Genomic DNA, 19,742 nt, shown 5'->3' with positions numbered 1-19,742 from the left:
CTGTTGTTTTATTTTGCATTTCTTTGATTAATAAGCATCATTTCATTTTTACATTGGCTGATTGCTCTTTATGTAATAAAAGTATCCAGTAACCTCAAATTTCCATTGGACAGCAAGAGGCCTTCCTATTGTAAATGCTAATTTACATAAACCCGAACATACTGTGGGAGTTGAAAGAAAAGTTGCAAAAATGAGAAACTTTTATTTTATTTTTTATTTTTTTTTGAGACAGAGTCTCGCTTTGTCGCCCAGGCTGGAGTGCAGTGGCGGGATCTCGGCTCACTGCAAGGTCCGCCGCCCAGGTTCACGCCATTCTCCTGCCTCAGCCTCCTGAGTAGCTGGGACTACAGGCTCCCGCTACCACGCCCGGCTAATTTTTTGTATTTTTAGTAGAGACCTGGTTTCACGGTGGTAGCCAGGATGGCCTCGATCTCTTCATCTCATGACCCGCCCACCTGGGCCTCCCAAAGTGCTGGGATTACAGGCCTGAGCCACCGCGCCCCGCCCTTACAATGTCTTTTAACTGAGCACTAGGTTGAGGGACCTCTCAGTTTTGGAGTGGCAGGGGCACGTCCCCAACCAGCTTTCCATTCCATTCCTGTCTCCTCACACTAACCTTCGGAATCTTGGAAGCTACATCCTTTCTCCGTGTGAAAAGCGCAGGCACGAAAAAATAAAAAATAAAAAAGTAAGTGTAACTCCCCTCAGAGGGCCGGGCGCGGTGGCTCACCCTGTAATCCCAGCTCTTAGGGAGGCAGAGGTGAGAGGATAGCTTGAGACCAAGAGTTCAAGACCCGCCTGGGCAATATAGTCCGGGGGTGGGGGGTGGGGGGAGAGACACAAACAAAGTGAAAAGAGCAGGGGGGAGGCGGGGGACGACACACACACACACACACACAAAGTGAAAAGCACAGGAACAGAGTTGGGCAGACGGGAACATTAGCAAAGGTGACTCACCTGGCGGTAGGAAAAGAGTCCCGCGCACCCGGCCCGCGCGCACCGGCTCGCGCCGCACCCCTGGCGGGAGGAAGTCGCGCTCCTGCCGCGCCCGGCAGAGTAGCCGCCCGGGCTCGGGGTCGTGGCCATCCAGCACCTCCAGCTCCACCGCCAAAGGCGTCCGCACGTCGCGCTTCACCAGCCGCAGCAAGGGTTTCTCGGGCTCCAAAGCCCAGAGCAGCCCCATGGGCTCAAGCCCCGCGAAGCTGCCGCCCAGCGCGGGCGCGCGCTCCAGGTCCAGCTCGCCGCGGGCGTCTGCGCGGTAGCGCGCGTGGGCCTGGAAAAGCGCGCCCTTCTCGTCTTGCAGGGACGCGCGCAGCGTGACCGGCTGCTCCGGAGCTAGGCCGCGCACGGCGATTAGCACCGGCTCATCCCAGCAGCAGCGGCCGGCGGGCTCCAGGATCAGCGTCGCCGCCATCCGAGCAGGAACCCTAATGATCCGGCCAACCTGCTTCATCTGTGGAGACCTCAGCAACTGCGCCCAACTCTTCAGGCTCCATGGGCACAGCCGGGACACTCGAAGGACAGCAGGAGATGCGGCCATTTTGAATTTGACCTGGGAACAACTGAACGGGGGTAGGGAGAAAGAAGCTTGTTAGAGATCATCTAAGGCTACCGTCGCAGGCTAAGCGCCCACTAGGGCAGAGGAGTCTGCTAACCTGAGCTGGGAAGGCCGGAGTCCAGCCTATCAGCCCGACCAAATACAGACACACTTTAACTTGCTTAGTCTGCTGTGTTGAAACCTCCACTTTATGTTGGAAAGCAACTTCCTAGTTTTGCTTTTCAGAAGCTTGCTGGCCGGCGAAATGGGCAGTCTCGAGGCGCCAAACTCCTGATGGCGAAGAGGAATGCAGGACTGAAGTTGGTTTTGATCACTGTTGAATAATTCACACTCATTACTAATCATAGAGCTTTTCTGTCAAAATCTGCACCATGGTGTTTTGCTTGTGTGTTCTCTGTATATGCCTATCCTCCACATCAATCCCACACCGAAGGGTGCTGGCTTCTTCCTGTGTGACCTCTGAGCTTCATTCCTTACAGGTGTAAAAATAGTCAAATGAGGTAATAGTTATTTCTCGAACTCCTGACTTTGTGATCCGCCCGCCTCAGCCTCCCAAAGTGCTGGGATTTTCAGGCGTGAGCCACTGCGCTCGGCCAGTAGTTATTATCTTCTTACACTGGTTTCTCATTTTTGTTCCAATCAGTCAACTTTTTAAAAAAAAAAGAAAGAAGAAAAAAAAAAAAAACCAGGGTCGGCCGGGCGCGGTGGCTCACGCCTGTAATCCCAGCACTTTGGGAGGCCGAGGCAGGCGGATCACGGGGTCAGGAGATCGAGACCATCCTTGCTAACACGGTGAAACCCCATCTCTAATAAAAACACAAAAAAAATTAGCCGGGCGTGGTGGCGGGCGCCTGTAGTCCCAGCTACTCGGGAGGCTGAGGCAGGAGAATGGCGTGAACCCAGGAGGCGGGGCTTGCAGTGAGCCGAGGTCGCGCCACCGCACTCCAACCTGGGCGACAGAGAGAGACTCCGTCTCAAAAAAAAGACAGAGTCTCACTACTTTGCCAGCCTGGAGTACAGTGGCGGTTTACCATCACTGCACACTTACAAGCCCCAAACTCCTGGGCTCAAGCCATCTTCCTGCCTCAGCCTCTCAAATACCTCAGGGGACTACTGGCGCTCCCCATGCATCGGACTTTTTTCTACTTTTTCATAAGCTATTGGTTCCAACCAGAGGGTTGTTTGTTTTTTTTTCCATCAAACTTAGCTTTAGACCCCTCCCAAGCCCTTGTACCTGATTTTATAATTTCCTATCTTTGTAATTAGAGAAACCTATAAATGCATAAGCTTCACACCCACAAAACCTGTTTGCCTCTGCTTCTAATACAGCTGTCCTCAAGTTAAGCCTTTTATATCTCATTCCAAATGCTCATGTCCCATGTCATTAATCTTACAATTTCCTGTTTGTTCTAATTACCTTTGTATAGGTTCTGTGGCACACCAAGTATATTCGGTGCACAGAAGTCTCAGGAACTAAAGAAAGTAAATAATAGTGTGTCCGGAATTGGTTCCTTCCAGTGGGTTCTTGGTCTCGCTGACTTCAAGAATGAAGTTGCAAACCCTCGCAGTGAATGTTACAGTTCTTAAAGATGGTGTGTCCGGAGCTTGTTCCTTCCGATGTTCAGATGTGTCCCAGAGTTTCTTCCTTCTAGTGGGTTCGTGATCTCGCTGACTTCAGGAGTAAAGCCACAGGCCTTCACAGTGAGTGTTAAGAGCTCATAAAGGCGGGGCACTCCAGAGTTGTTTGTTCCTCCCAGTGGGTTCGTAGCCTCACTGGCTTCAGGAATGAAGCTGCACACCTTCGCGGTGTTACAGCTTTTAAACGCAGTACGAACCCAAGAGTGAGCAAGAGCAAGATTTACCGCGTAAGAGCAAAAGGACCTCACAGCAAAGAAGAAAACCCCCTCTGCTTGGCACTGCTAGCTGGGCAAACCAATGGTGGTGACAGGGCAAGCTTTTATTCCCTTATTTGGCCCTGTCCACATCCTGCTGATTGGCCCGTTTTCCAGAGCGCTGACTGGTCCGTTTTACAGAGTTCTTATTGGTCCATTTTACAGAGTGCTGATTGGTCCGTTTTTTACCAAGTGCTGATTGGTGTGTTTACAAACCTTTAGCTAGAGACAGTGCTGATTGGTGCGTTTACAATCCTTTAGCTAGACGGAGAAGTTCTCCAAGTCCTCCTAACCCAGAAGCCCGCCTTCTTCACCTGTCAATAGTAACTGTTAATACTTACAAGAACCCTATTAGTAAATTAAGGCCCAGATAATGTAACTAATTTTCTGAAGATAACACAGCTAGAAAGTGGAAATTGGCCGGTGCGGTGGCTCAAGCCTGTAATCCCAGCACTTTGGGAGGCCGAGACGGGCAGATCACGAGGTCGGGAGATCGAGACCATCCTGGCTAACACAGTGAAACCCCGTCTCTACTAAAACATACAAAAAACTAGCCAGGCGAGGTGGTGGGTGCCTGTAATCCCAGCTACTCGGGAAGCTGAGGCAGGAGAATGGCGTAAACCCGGGAGCGTTGCAGTGAGCTGAGATCTGGCCACTGCACTCCAGCCTGGGCGACAGAGCAAGACTCCGTCTCAGAAAAAAAAAAAAAAAAAGAAAGTGGAAATTGGGCAAGGTGGCTCCTGCCTACAATTCCAGTTTACTTGGAAGCTGAGGTGGCAGGATTGCTTAAGGCCAGGAGTTTGAGACCAACCTGGGCAACACAGCAAGACCCTGTCTCTAAAAAGCAAAAGGGGCCAGGCGGGGTGGCTCACGCCTGTAAACCCAGCACTTTGGGAGGCCGAGGCAGGCGGATCATGAGGTCAGGAGATCAACATAATTCTGGCTAACACGGTGAAACCCCATCTCTATTGAAAAAAAAGAAATACAAAAAATTAGCCGGGCGTGGTGGCAGGCACCTGTAGTCCCAGCTACTCGGGAGGGTGAGGCAGGAGAACGGCGTGAACCCAGGAGGCAGAGCTTGCAGTGAGCCAAGATCGCGCCAATGCACTCCAGCCTGGGCGACAGAGCGAGACTCCGTCTCAAAAAAAAAAAAAAAAGAAAGAAAGGATAAAGAAAAATGGAGAGGATTCATACCTTTGAAATCTGATTCTCAAGCCTGGGCTCTGAACAGCTATGCTTTGACTGTCTCTCACAGGATGTTGAAGAAGATTTGGAAAAGAAACTCATATATTGGTGGATGTATAAACTGGTATGACCTTTTCATGGCAATCTATGCAAAAATATATAAAAGATCCATTCTCTCTGACTCACAGTTCCACGTCTAGGAATTTCTTTTAAGTAAAGCTTCATGAATTGTGTAAATATTTGGCTACAAGGATGCTTATATCATTTTAATAGAGAAAAATGAGAAACAAGTTAGCAATATGAATTTGGTTTAACCGGTTTAATTGGATGTCGTAAAGGAAAGCAGCATAACCGTTTAAAGTTATATAGCAGAAGAATATATGATGAGCATTTTCCCATGAAACTGATGAAAAAAGGTTAGAGAACAGTATAAATATACTTTTTGCCAAGATATTAACATATTTTTAAAAAAGACTAGTCAAACACTACCCCAGTTGCTGGGTGCAGTGGTGCATGCCTGTAGTTCCAGCTGTTCGGAGGGAGGCCTAGGCAGGAGATTGCTTGAGCCCAGGAGGAGCCCAATACCAGCTTGGGCAACAGAGCAATACCTCATCTCTTAAAAAAAAAAAAAAAAAAAAAAAAACCAGAATAGATGAGACATGAAAATCAAAGAACACACACATCTAACTACTTCAAACTGTTGTTTCTTGAGCCTTGCAGTTTTATGCATAGTATTTGTTTGTTTGTTTAAGACGAGTGTCTCACTGTGTTATCCAGGCTGGAGTGCAGTGGTGCAATCATAGCTCACTACAGCCTCAACCTCCCAGGCTTAGGCAGTCTTCCCACCTCAGCTTCCCGAGTACCTGGGACCACAGGCATGCACCACCACACCTGGCTAATTTTTTAGACTGTTTGTACAGACCGGGTCTCCCTATGTTGCCTGGTCTCAAACTCCTGGCTTAAGCAATCCTCCCACCTTGGCCTCCCTGAGTATTGGGATTATAGGCGTGAGCCACCCGACACTCAGCCACCTTTCTTTTTTTAATTTTTTTTTTCTTCAAGACAGAGTCTTGCTCTGTCACCCAGGCTGGAGTGCAGTGGTCTGATCTCAGCTCACTGCAACCTCTGGCTCCCGGGTTCCAGCTATTCTCCTGCCTCATCCTCTTGAGTAGCTGGGATTATAGTCACGCACCATCATGGCCAGTGATTTTTGTATTTTTAGTAGAGTCAGGGTTTCACCATGGCGACGCATCACTTGAGGTTAGGAGTTCAAGAACAGCCTGGCCAAAGTGCTGAAACCCCGTCTCTACTAAAAGTACAAAACTTAGTGGGGTGTGGTGGTGTGACCTGTAATGGGAGGCTGAGACAGGAGAATTGCTTGAACCCAGGAGGCAGAGGTTGCAGTGAGCCGAGATCACACCACTGCACTCCAGCCTGGGCGACAAAGTGAGACTCTGTCTCAAAAAAAAAAAAAAAAAGACCAAAAAATCCATGAAACCACCATAAATAAGATGCAATTTCACAAAGCTCAGTTTACAAAGAAGGAAATTTAATAAATAGTTGAAGATACCCCTGACTGAACGCACAAGTTCTCTGAGTAGACTCATGGAATTCTAAAGAGTTGGTTGCTTGGAGACTGATAGAAACAGCTTTGGAACCTAAGAAACCAAGGAAGGCTTAAGATGCAGAACCTTGCTTCTCTCTGAGGACTGCCTTGTAGGAGGCCATTTGGAAAGTAATTTTGAAACACTGCTCCTTTGCCAGTATCTGAAAGGTGCTGGATGGCGTCCGCTGGAAGATGAGAGGCAACCTGAGGTAGCTGAAAAACCTTTGGATTAGGTGTGAAAAGAGTCAGTATTACTTCAGATACTAACCAGTATGGTGATCTTAATATTGTCTCTTCTCTCTGGGCCCTAGTTTTGGGATTTATAAAATCAGGACATTAGGCCTGGTGCAGTGGCTCATGCCTATATTCTCAGCATTTTGGGAGGCCAAGGTGGGAGGATCATTTGAGTCCAGGAGTTCAAGACCAGCCTGAGCAACATAGCGAGACTCTATCTCTACAAAAAAACAAAAAAAAAATTTAACCGAGAGTGGTGCTGTGTGCCTATAATCTCAGCTATGTGGGAGGATCGCTTGATCCCAGGAGGTCAAGGCTGCAGTGAGCCCTGATTGTGCCACTGTACTCCAGGACAGTAAGACCCTGTCTCAAAAAAACAAAACAAAACAAAAAAAAACAACAAAAAACAAGGCATTAGACCAGGTCATCTTTATAGCAGAGTTTCCAGAGCAATCTCTGGAGATAGCCGTATAGCTGTGTGAGTGCGTGGTGAGACATTAGAAAGTAGAGGGGAAAAATGAGGGGAACTTTTTGAGGGCAAAAAGGAATTAAGGGGGATTTGAAACAAGCCAGGTTAAGCAGCTATTCCCTAATCCCACTCTCTCCACTAACCAGGCTTCCTTCATATACCCCACTGACACCCTTTGGGCTGTGCTTTCTTTAAATGTAATGTGTATTAAACCTGAGAGCTTGTGAAAATGCAGATTTCTAGGTCTCACTTGCAGCGTACTGAATCAACATTCTGGGAGCAGGACACGAGCGTCTGATGCAAAAGGTTCTTTACCCATATCTATTCCAGGCGCAGTCCCAGCATTTTGGGAGGCTAAGGCAGGAAGATCGCTTGAGTCCAGGAGTTTGAAACCAGCCTGGACAACATAGTAAGATCCTGTCTCTACAAAAAAAAGTTTTAAAACATTAGGCAGGCATGGTGGTGGGCACCTGTTGTCCCAGCTACTGAGGACGCTGAGGCAGGAGGATTGCTTGACACTGGGAGGCAAGGCTACAGTGAACCATGATTGTGCCACCGCACTCCAGCTTGGGTGACAGAGTGAGGCCCTGTCTCAAAAATAAATAAATAAACAAAAAACTATATCTAACAAACACCACCCCAGAAGCTGACTGCACACTCCTGGACTCCACCTCAGAACTTCAGAATCAAAATCTGTTGGTAGAGATGAAACTATTTTTTTAAAAAAAGCTTTCAGAAGATACTGATACTAAGGCTTATTTCTTTTTAGTCTTTTCTTTCAAGGCAGTTTCCTCTATTTTAATAACAAGGGAGAATGCAAGATATTACTCCTTTTAGCATACATTACTCAACCTACTTTGACCACTTGTACGGGATAAAGGTATCAGACCAGAGGGTGAGGGTAAGGGACTGATGAGCAAACAGAAAAGTAGAAAGAAATTTGGAATCTCTGAGATACTACCCATTTGAGTTGAGTTCTGCATTCATAAAATATTAGAGGCAGGAGAGGAATTTAGTCCAACTCCTCCGTTTTCCAGTTTGGGGATCTAGGAAGTTCATCAGGTTTTAACTAGAGGCATGTGGCCTAACCCTTCCAACCCCATTCCTACCCTTCTAGCCCAAGTGCCTAGAAATGCAGATAATGCTGGTGGGTTGCTCATTCCAGGGCCTGGTCTGCAGTTATGCCAGGATTGACTTATTCTATTTTTTCTGCTGTCTGTGTACAAAAGGACCCAGGACCAGGCACTCTGCTTTTGGTTCTAGAGGGCTATTTATTGGGAGTGGGGTGCTGCCTCATAATGCTGGTCACGTAATGTGTAAGTTTAGATAATAAGGAGCCTCCAAACTCCATTAATAAGTCCTTTCTTCCTTCTCTAAGCACCCTCTCTTTTAATTGCTGAGTGCCCCATACCCCTAAATTCTTCCCAAAGCGCCCAGTGCATCTAACTGTGGGACCCAGAGACTTGCCTTCTAAGGACAACAGTCCATCCTCTAAACTAATAATAACAATTCCTCACACATATAATTTAGTTTGCAAAGAACTTTCATACGTGCTTCTAATTTTGAGCTTCATATCAATCAACAGTAAATTAGAACAGGTATCAGACTCAATTTTCAGATTGGCAAACTACAGATATTAAATTATTTGCCCGAGGTAACATGACTGGGAGGTGCAGAATTTGGCCTTACACCTGTCCCGTGACTCAAAGACAGACAAAGACAAGCCAGAACAAGCCTCTTTTGATCAGACCCTCGTAACATTTTGTTCTGTCCCCATTCCTTTTCAAAACAGACCTATCATGTGTTCCCTTCCTTCTTAATAAGCCATCATATCAGATGATATAATAACTATTCCTTAAGGTTTTTTTGTTTTGTTTTGTTTTGTTTTTTTGAGATGAAGTTTTGCTCTTGTCGCTCAGGCTAGAGTGCAGGGGTGCGGTCTTGGCTCACTGCAACCTCGGCCTCCCGGGTTCAAATGATTCTGCCTCATTTGAACATACTTCTGAGTAGCTGGGATTACAGGCGCCCGCCACCACACCCAGCTAATTTTTTGTATTTTTAGTAGAGATGGGTTTCGCCATGTTGGCCATGCTGGTCTTGAACTCCTGACCTCAGGTGATCTGCCCACCTCAGCCTCCCAAAGTGTTGGGTTTACAGGCATGAGCCACCACGCCCAGCCTCCTTAATAATTTATAATAATTGATAATGGTAATATTGTATTTTTTCTGGGATGTTTGCATTGTAACTAAAGATTCTTTGTGTCACAGGCTAAAGGGCATTTATCTGGGGACATCCTAAATCACTCCTTTTTTTTTTTGAGATGGAGTTTCGCACTTGTTACCCAGGCTGGAGTGCAGTGGCATGATCTCAGCTCACTACAACCTCTGCTTGTCAGGTTCAAGCAACTCTCCTGCCTCAGCCTCCCAAGTAGCTGGGATTACAGGCGTGTGCCACCATGCCTGGCTAATTTTGTATTTTTAGTAGAGATGGGGTTTCACCATGTTAATCAGGCTGGCTGGTCTCGAACTCCTGACCTTGGGTGATCCGCCCGCCTCAGCCTCCCAAAGTGCTGGGATTATAGGCCTGAGCCACCGCACCTAGCCAATCACTCCTTATAGGTAGTCATCTGGGGATTAAACCAGTCCTCATCCCACTTTTCAAGTGTTTAGGATCAAATTGCCCCCTGCCTTAGAAGCAAAATGTGGACACACTGATGTGTTAGGAATGTAAAATATTTTAGAAGAATATGCAAGGCAGGAGAATATTAATGTTGTTTTCATTTGACTATTCATATTCAACCAGTGAGGAACTCCTCTTAACAAGAATTATAAGACAGGTCTGGCGTTGACAAAATCTCTCACTTTTTTTTTTTTTAACTAAAAATATCCTTATTTCTCCTTCATGTTTGAAGGCTGTTTTTGCTGTACATAATATTCTAGATTGGAAGTTTTTTTCCTTCAGCACTTTGCCACCCCGGTCTCTCCTGGCCTGTAAAGTTTCTGCTGAGAAGTCTGCGACCGGCCATATTGGAGCTCCTTTGTGATGTTACTAACATGTCCTTCTTTTCTCTTGCTGCTTTTAGGATCCTTTTTTAGCCTTGACCTTTGAGAGTTTGATTATTATATGCCTTGAGGTAGTCTTATTAAGGCTGAGTTGGCTTGGTGTTTTATGACCTTCTTATACCTGAGTATTCATATCTTTCTCTAGTTTTAGAAAGTTCTCTGTTACTATTTCTTTAAATAAACTTTTTACATTGATCTCTCCCTCTACATTCTTTTAAAGACCTGTAACTTCAACTTGCCCTTCTGAGGCTATTTTCTAGTTCTTGTAGGCATGCTTTCTTTTTTATTCTTTTTTTCCTTTTACTCCTCGGACTGGGTATTTCCTTTTTTATTTTTTATTTATTTATTATTTTTTTTGAGACAGAGTTTCACTCTTGTCGCCCAGGTTGGAGTGCAGTGGCATGATCTCGGCTCACTGCAACCTCCCCCTCCTGGCTTCAAGCAGTTCTCCTGCCTCAGCCTCCTGGGTAGCTGGGACTGCAGGCGCCCGCCACCACGCCTGCCTAATTTTTTGTATTATTTAGTACAGATTGGGTTTCACCGTGTTAGCCAGGATGGTCTCCATCTCCTGACCTCGTGATCTGCCCGTCTCGGCCTCCCAAAGTGCTGGGATTACAGGCCTGAGCCACTGTACCCGGCTGGAACACACACAATTTTTCGAGCAGTGAAACTATTCTATATGATACTATAATGGTGGATACATGTCATTATACATTTGTCCAAAATTATAGATGTAGAACAATCACCAAGAGGGAACTCTAAAGCAAACTAGAGATTTGGGGTGATAATGATATGTCAGTGAAGGTTAATCAGTTGTAACAGGTGGACCATTCTGGTGGGGGATGTTCATAGTGGAGGTGAGGGAACTATGCATGTCTTGGGGGGCACAGGGAGTGTATGGGAAATCTCTGTACCTTCTGCTCAATTTTGCTATGAACCTGAAACTGCTTTAAAATATAAGACGTAAGAAAAAAATAAGTAAACCACCCAGATAGCTCAGTTGGTAGAGCATTGGACTTAATCTGAGGGTCCGGGGTTCATGTCCGTGTTCCTTAATCTTTTTTAAAACTTTTTTTTTTTTTTTTTTTTTTTTTTGAGACGGAGTCTCGCTCTGTCACCCAGGCTGGAGTGCAGTGGCCGGATCTCAGCTCACTGCAAGCTCCGCCTCCCGGGTTTACGCCATTCTCCTGCCTCAGCCTCCCCAGTAGCTGGGACTACAGGCGCCCGCCACTCGCCCGGCTAGTTTTTTGTATTTTTTAGTAGAGACGGGGTTTCACCATGTTCGCCAGGATGGTCTCGATCTCCTGACCTCGTGATCCGCCCGTCTCGGCCTCCCAAAGTGCTGGGATTACAGGCTTGAGCCACCGCGCCCGGCCTTTTTTAAAACTTTTTAATTAAATTAAACACAAAAAAGAAAAGGAAATTTATTGGATGGAAAATCAAGAGTAGGTGTGGCTTAACATTTGATTGATCCAATGGCTAAATGATGACACCAGGAACCTCTTCTTTCTGTCTTCTCTGCCATTAATAGCATCATAAGGTGGCTGTCAGCTAATTGTGGCCTCATCCTTTTTTGTATTGAGTAGGAGGGAAAAGATTCAGATTTCTAAGAAAGGTCTAAGTCACATATTTTCTCCTGTCGTGGAATGTTGAAATTGGCTTAAACCAAATGGAGATTGCCACCATTGCCCCTGGGATCAGGGTGGAGTTAGCATTCCCCGGAACCCACAGCTGCAGGGGGAGGGGCAATAAAATCAGCAATTCTCCTAAAAGAGAGAAGTGTAATATATGCTGAGCAGGTACCTGACAATATGAGTATGGCGGAGGAACTTCTCATGATGGTACTGATGGCTTTTTGAAATCCAGGGCAAGAAAAGACATTTTAAAATTTAGAGAAATAGGCCGGGCTCAGTGGCTCATGCCTGTAATCCCAGCACCTTGGGAAGCTGAAGCAGGTGGATCACTTGAGGCCAGGAGTTCGAGACCAACCTGGCCAATGTGGCAAAACCCCGTCTCTACTAAAAATGCAAAAAGTAGCCAGGTGTGGTGGCCCACGCCTGTAGTCCCAGCAATGTCCTGGGAGGCTAAGGCAAGAAGATTGCTTGAACCCAGGTGGCAGAGGTGGCAGTGAACCAAGATGGCGTCACTACACTCCAGCTAGGGTGACAGAGCAAGATTCTGTCTCCAAAAAAAAAATAAAAGTGGATGTTGCCAAAAGGGGAGGGGGGGAGCAAGAAGTCTGTGTCAAAATATATCCTATTTTTGATAAATCTCCAAACAAGTGTGCAAATACTCCTGTCAGTAGGCTCAATCAACAGTTTATCTTGACACCCTGAAGCTAATGCAGAGAAAAAATGCCCAAGAATAACTGGCAGCTGATCTATTTTTTTTTTTTTTTACACCAGGCAGAGAACCATCTAATTTTTCTATATTAGGGAGGAAATTGAGTAAACTCAATATGCTTGGTAATATCACCGTAAAACTAAGACAAAAATTGAAACAAATAATTGAACACTCATGGACTTCAGTATGGAACTAAAAAACAAAATGTTTTGCCAGGCATGGTGGCTCACACTTGTAATCCCAGCACTTTGGGAGACCCAGGTGGGAAGACTGCTTGAGGCCAGAAGTTTGAAACCAGCCTGGGCAACAGAGCAAGATTCCATCTCTAAAAAAAAAATTAGGCAGGTGTGGTAGTGCATACCTGCGATCTCAGCTATTCAGGGAGGCTGGGATGGGAAGATGGCTTGAGCCCAGAAGTTTGAGGCTGCAGATGAGCTATGATCACACCAATGCACTGCAGCTCTGGGCATCAGAGCAGGACTCTGTCCCTAAAACAATTTTTTTTTTTTTTTTGAGACAGCGTCTCACTGTGTCGCCCAGGTTGGAGTGCAGTGGTGCAACTTGGGTCACTGCAACCTCCACCTCCTGTGTTGAAGCAATTCTTGTTTCTCAGCCTCTCAAGTAGCTGGGACTACAGGTGCATGCCACCACTCCCAGCTAATTTTTTGTATTTTTAGTACACCTGATCCACCTGCCTCGGCCTCCCAAAGTGCTGGGATTACAGGCATGAACCACTGAGCCTGACCTCTAAAAAAATTCTTTTTTTTTTTCTTTTTGAGATGGAGTTTCACTCCTGTTGCCCAGGCTGGAGTGCAATGGCGCGATCTCGGCTCACCGCAACCTCTGCCTCCGGGGTTCAAGTGATTCTCCTGCCTCAGCCTTCCTGAGTAGCTGGGATTACAGGCATGCGCCACACACATGCCCAGCTAATTTTGTATGTTTAGTAGAGACAGGGTTTCTCCATGTTGGTCAGGCTGGTCTCCAACTCCCGACCTCAGGTGATCCAACTGCCTCGGCCTCCCAAAGTGCTGGGATTACAGGTGTGAGCCACTGCGTCCAGCCTAAAAAAATTATTTTAAGTAAAAATAAAGAATAAATGTTTTCCGTGAGAAAAGAAGAAATCACACTGGTTTGGCAGTTTAAATGTTTTTTGTTTTTTTTTTTTCTTGAGATAGTCTGATTGTATCACCCAGGCTGGAGTGCAGTTGTGCCATCTCAGCTCACTGCAACCTCCGCCTCCCAGGTTCAAGCAATTCTCCTGTCTCAGCCTCCCAAGTAGCTAGGATTACAGACACCTGCCAGTACATCCGCCTAATTTTTGTATTTTTAGTAGAGGCAGGGTTTCACCACGTCAGCCAGGCTGGTTTCAAACTCCTGACCTCAAGTGATCCACCTCTCTCGGCCTCCCAAACATTATAATAAAAATAATCTTTTTACTATAGATAAAAATACTTTGGGCTGGGTGCGGTGGCTCACACCTATAATCCCAGTACTTTGGGACTCAGAGGCAGGCAGATTGCTTGAGGTCAGGAGTTTCAGACCAGCCTGGCCAACGTGGTGAAATCCCATCTCTACTAAAAATACAAAAATTAGCCAGGCGTGGTGGTGGGCACCTGTGATCCCAGCTGCCAAGACCGCCGCCTGCTCTGGGACTGGAGTAGACATCAGCCTCTGCAGGCTTGTCGAAGAAGGGAGAAAAAGAACAGCAAGAGCAATTGAACACATTGGTGAAGTATAAAATGAAATAGACAGACTTAATGAACAAGCCAGTGAGGAGATTTTGAAAGTAGAACAGAAATATAACAAACTCCACCAACCATTTTTCCAGAAGAGGTCAGAATTGATCGCCAAAATCCCAGATTTTTGGATGACAACATTTGTCAACCATCCACAAGTGTCTGCAGTGCTTGGGGAGGAAGACAAAGAGGCACTGCATTATTTGACCAGAGTTGAAGTGACAGAATTTGAAGATATTAAATCAGGTTACAGAATAGATTTTTATTTTGATGAAAATCTTTACTTTGAAAATAAAGTTCTCTCCAAAGAATTTCATCTGAATGAGAGTGGTGGTCCATCTTCAAAGTCCACCGAAATCAAATGGAAATCTGGAAAGGATTTGATGAAATGTTCAAGTCAAACACAGAATAAAGCCAGCAGGAAGAGGCAGCATGAGGAACCAGAGAGCTTCTTTACTTGGTTTACTGACCATTCTGATGCAGGTGCTGATGAGTTAGGAGAGGTCATCAAAGATGATATTTGGCCAAACCCATTACAGTACTACTTGGTTCCTGATATGGATGATGAAGAAGGAGAAGGAGAAGATGATGATGATGATGAAGAGGAGGAAGGATTAGAAGATATTGATGAGGAAGGGGATGAGGATGAAGGTGAAGAAGATGAAGATGATGATGAAGGGGAGGAAGGAGAGGAAGATGAAGGAGAAGATGACTAATAGAACACTGATGGATTCCAACCTTCCTTTTTTTAAATTTTCTCCAGTCCCTGGGAGCAAGTTGCAGTCTTTTTTTTTTTTTCCTCTTGTGCTCAGTCGCCCTGTTCTTGAGGTCTCTTTTCTGTACTCCATGGTTCCCAACTTATTTGGGGGGAAATACCTTGAGCAGAATACAATGGGAAAAGAGTCTCTACCTCTTTCTGTTCGAAGTTCATTTTTATCCCTTCCTGTCTGAACAAAAACTGTATGGAATCAACACCAACGAGCTCTGTGGGAAGAAAGAAAACCCTGCTCCCTTCGCTCTGCTGGAAGCTGGAGGGTGCTAGGCCCCTGTGTAGTAGTGCATAGAATTCTAGCTTGTTTCCTCCTTTCTCTGTATGTTGGGCTCAGAGAGTACACTGTGTCTCTATGTGAATGTGGACAGTTAGCATTTACCAACATGTATGTGTCTACTTTCTCTTGTTTAAAAGAGGAAAAAAGAAAACGTAAAAAAATGGGGTTATAGAAGGTCAGCAAAGGGTGGATTTGAGATGTTTGGGTGGGTTAAGTGGGCATTTTGACAATATGGCTTCTCCTTTGGCATGTTTAATTGTGATATTTGACAGACATCCTTGCAGTTTAAGATGATACTTTTAAAATAAATTCTCTCCGAATGATGACTTGAGCCCTGCCACTCAATGAGAGAATCAGCAGAACCTGTAGGATCTTATTTGAAATTGACATTCTCTATTGTAATTTTGTTCCTGTTTATTTTTGAAGTTTTTGTTTCACTGGAAAGATTATGCTCAGTTTTAAATGTTAAAAGTGTACAAATTGGCCGGGCGTGGTGGCTCAAGCCTGTAATCCCAGCACTTTAGGAGGCCGAGACGGGCGGATCACTAGGTCAGGAGATCGAGACCATCGTGGCTAACATGGTGAAACCCCGTCTCTACTAAAAAATACAAAAAACTAGCCGGGAGTGGTGGCGGGCGCATGCAGTTCCAGCTACTCGGGAGGCTGAGGCAGGAGAATGGCGTAAACCCGGGAGGCGGAGCTTGCAGTGAGCTGAGATCCGGCGCCTGCACTCCAGCCTGGGTGACAGAACCAGACTCCGTCTCAAAAAAAAAAAAAAAAAAAGTGTATAAGTTGCTTTGTTACAATAAAACTAAATATGTACACATAGGGGGAAAAAAAAAGTTGTTTGTCAGAGGCCGGTCATGGTGGCTCACACCTGTAATCCCAGCACTTTAGGAAGCTGAGGTGGGATCACTTGAGCCCAGGAGTTCAAGACTAGCCTGGGTAACATAGGGAGACCCCATATCAACAAAAAATACACACACACACACACACACACACACACACACACACATATTAGGTGGGCATGGTGGTACATCCGTGGTCCCAGTTCCTAGGGAGGCTGAGGTGAGAGGATTGCCTGAGCCCAGGAGTTCAAGGCTGCAGTAAACTGTGATTGTGCCACTCCACTCCAGCCTGGGCAACAGTGAGAGCCTGTTGAAAAACACAAAAACAAAAACAAAAAACCAGCCAGCACAGTGGCTCATGCCTGTAATTCCAGCACTTCGGGAAGCCAAGGCAGGGGATCATGAGGTCAGGAGATAGAGACCATCCTGGCTAACACGGTGAAACACTGTCTCTATTAAAATACAAAAAATTAGCCAGGCATGGTGGCGGGCGCCTGTAGTCCCAGCTACTCGGGAGGCTGAGGCAGGAGAATGGCATGAACCCAGGAGGCAGAAGTTGCAGTGACCTGAGATCGTGCCACTGCACTCCAGCCTGGGGAACCGAGGGGAGACTCCATTTAAAAAAAAAAAAAAAAGTTGTTTGTCAGGAATGATCATTAGTTTACAGATATAACATCATTTAGTGATTGGCTATATACTGTTTAACTCTAGGGTGTATGGCATTTCTTTCTTTTCTTGAGAGGGAATCTCACTCTGTCGCCCAGGCTGAAATGCAGTGGTGCGATCTCAGCTCACTGCAATTTCAGCCTCCCAGGTTCAAGCAATTCTCATGCCTCAGCCTCCCAAGTAGCTGGGACTACAGGCATGCACTACTACGCCCGGCTAATTTTTTTTTCTTTTTTTCTTCAAGATGGAGTCTTTCTCTGTCGCCCAGGCTGGAGTGCAGTGGTGCGGTGTTGGTATGGTCTTGGCTCACTGCAACCTCTGCCTTCCAGGTTCAAGCTATTCTCCTGCCTCAGCCTCCCAAGTGACTGGGATTACAGGTGCACACCACCACACCCTGCTAATTTTTGTTTGTTTGTTTGTTTGTTTTTTAGATGGAGTTTTGCTCTGTCGCCCAGGCTGGAGTGCAGTGGTGTGATCTCGGCTCACTGTAACCTCCACCTCTCGGGTTCAAGCCGTTCTACTGCCTCAGCCTCCCAAGTAGCTGGGACTACAGGCGAGGGCCACTACATCTGGCTAATTTTTGTATTTTTAGTAGAGACCAGGTTTCACCACATTGGCTAGGCTGTTCTCAAACTCCTGACCTCATGATCCACCTGCCTCAGCCTCCCAAAGTGCTGGGATTACAGGCGTGAGCCACCGCGCCTGACATTTTTTTTTTTCTTTTGTATTTTTAGTAGAGATGGGGTATTACCATGTTGGCCGGGCTGGTCTCAAACTCCTGACCTCATGATCCGAACTCCTGACCTTCAGCCTCCCAAAGTGCTGGGATTACAGGCGTGAGCCACCGCACCCAGCTTAGTTTTTGTATTTCTAGTAGAGATGGGGTTTCACCATATTGCCAAACTGGTCTCGAACTCCTGACCTTGTGATCTGCCCACCTCAGCCTCCCAAAGTGCAGGATTACAGGTGTGAGCCACCATGCCCGGCCTGGGTATATGGCATTTCATGCCTCTTTGGCATTGCTTAATCTAGAGCCCACATTGCAAGTGGTTTCAAGAGATAATTAGTTCAACTAGGAGTGAGATGTGACAGCTATCATATTTTAAGTGCTTCTCTGGGCCTCATAATTTAAAGGGGCTTGCATTTCTCAGATAAAACGGCTTTTTTTTTTTTTTTCCTTGCTCATGACTATAGTTAATAGTGTATTATATACTTGAAATTTCCTAAGACAGTAGATCTTAAGTATTGCTATGGTCTAAATGCTGGTGTCCCCTACCCAGCCAAAATTCAAATGTTAGAACCCATCAAAGGGCAAAATTGCAATTAGTTTAGTTCAAAATCTCAATTGAAAAAAAAAAATTCTTAATTGGCTTTATTGCGATTCTAAGATCAGGCAACACTTCATTCCATAAAACAGAGTAAGTTTCAGATGAGCTGAGCAGCAGTTGGCTTTTATAGACAGAGAAGAGCTGAAGACAGCAGAAGCAAATAACAGAGAGCTTCCTGGTCATTTCAAAACTATTTTTCTTGTAAGGTGGGCATCAAGGAGACAGAACAACAGAAAAGAAACTGATTAGTTACTTCAGGCTAATTTTGTTTTACTTTTTCATTATTGTTATTTTTTATTTTTAATAGAGACAGGGTCTCACTGTATATAGCTCAGGCTGGTCTGGAACTCCTGGGCTCAACAATCGGCCTCCCAAAGTACAGGGATGACAGGTGTGAGCCACCGCGCAGGACAAGGCCTTTTTTTTTTTTTTTTTTTTTTTTGAGCTGGAGTCTCACCCTGTTGCCCAGGCTGGAGTGCAGCAGCACTATCTCAGTTCACTGCAACCACTGCTTCTCTGGTTCAAGCGGTTCTCCTGCCTCTGTCTCCTGAGTAGCTGAGATTACAGGACCCCACCACCATGCCTGGCTAATTTTTTTTTATTTTTCATAGAAACAGGGTTTCACCATATTGGGCAGGCTGGTCTCCAACTCCTGGTCTCTAGTGATCCACCTGCCTTGGGCTCCCAAAATGCTGGTATTACATGCGTGAGCCACCATGCCCAGCTGGCTAATTCTTTTGTGTAAGGATTAAAGCAGTGGGGAACCTCATTGTCATGACAATTGAAGATCAAAACTGGCATGTTTGGGAAATGGGCTGTTATTTCTCTCCTGATTTCTCAGAAGACCAGGTAACACTTCAGTTTAGGTTGGGTGAAACTTTAGCATGGGTGACGCCAATTTGGCTTTTAGTCTTGTCTGTTGGGGCCTAGTGCTAGAGCCTAGTCCAAAACAATGGCCTTAGTGGCGCATGCCTGTAATCCTAGCTACTGGGGAGGCTGAGGCACAGGAATTGCTTGAACCTGGGAGGCGGAGGCTGCAGTGTGCCAAGATTGCGCTGCTGCACTCCAGCCTGGGGGACAGAGCAAGACTCTATCTCAAAAAAAAAAAAAAAAAAAAGAGCAAAACAATGGTCTCCTATACTTTTTTTTTCATTCGCTTTCCAGTGTATCCTCCACAGCAATAATTTTTATTTAACAAACCTAATACCCAATGTGATAGTACTTTTTTATTTTTATTTTTTTGGAGGTCTAGTCCCACCAGTTGCCCAGGCTGGAGTGCAGTGGCGCAATCCCGGCTCACTGGATCTCGGCCTCCTGGGTTCCAAGTGATTCTCCTGCCTCAGCCTCCCCCGAAGCTGGGATTACAGGTGAGCACTACCAAGCCCGGCTAATTATTTTTTGGATTTTTAGTAGAGACAGTGTCTCACCATATTGCCCAGGCTGGTCTTGAACTCCTGAGCCCAGGTAATCTGCCCACCTCAGCCTCCCAAAGTGCTGGGATGACAGGTGTGAGCCACCATGCCTAACCTCAATGTGATAGGTGGGGACTTGGCACCTGGGGGAGAACAAGGGGAGGCACAGGACCCCAGAAAGTGTCCTGAGCAGGAGGCTTGTGTCCTTGGGGGCGGGGCACCAGCCCTGGTGCTGACCTGTCCTTGCCCTGACCTGGGCCTGTCCTGCTGGGCCAGGCAGGGGCTATGGCAAGTGAGCGAGACAAGGTGGCCAGGCCATGAGCCAGGAACAGTGGGAGTCAGGAATGCCGGAAA

General features: G+C 46.1%; 1 protein-coding gene and 1 pseudogene across 1 annotated transcript; one reads left to right on the top strand and one right to left on the bottom strand.

The window, feature by feature from the left end:
- Positions 1–957: 957 nt before the first annotated feature.
- On the bottom strand, positions 958–13,715 carry LOC112616926 (acyl-coenzyme A thioesterase 2, mitochondrial-like; the record flags this gene model as incomplete). The annotated part of the gene is made up of 3 exons (XM_025373687.1): positions 13,705–13,715; positions 5,413–5,418; positions 958–1,806 (listed from the first exon to the last, which is right to left on the bottom strand). A coding segment is annotated over exon 3 (583 nt), but the record flags the coding sequence as incomplete, so codon positions are not given.
- On the top strand, positions 4,558–14,873 carry LOC112616927 (annotated as a pseudogene).
- Positions 14,874–19,742: the final 4,869 nt, after the last annotated feature.

This window comes from Theropithecus gelada, unplaced genomic scaffold, assembly GCF_003255815.1.
Source record: "Theropithecus gelada isolate Dixy unplaced genomic scaffold, Tgel_1.0 HiC_scaffold_141, whole genome shotgun sequence".
Lineage (NCBI taxonomy): Eukaryota > Metazoa > Chordata > Mammalia > Primates > Cercopithecidae > Theropithecus > Theropithecus gelada.
This window is presented reverse-complemented; position numbering and strand designations above follow the sequence as displayed.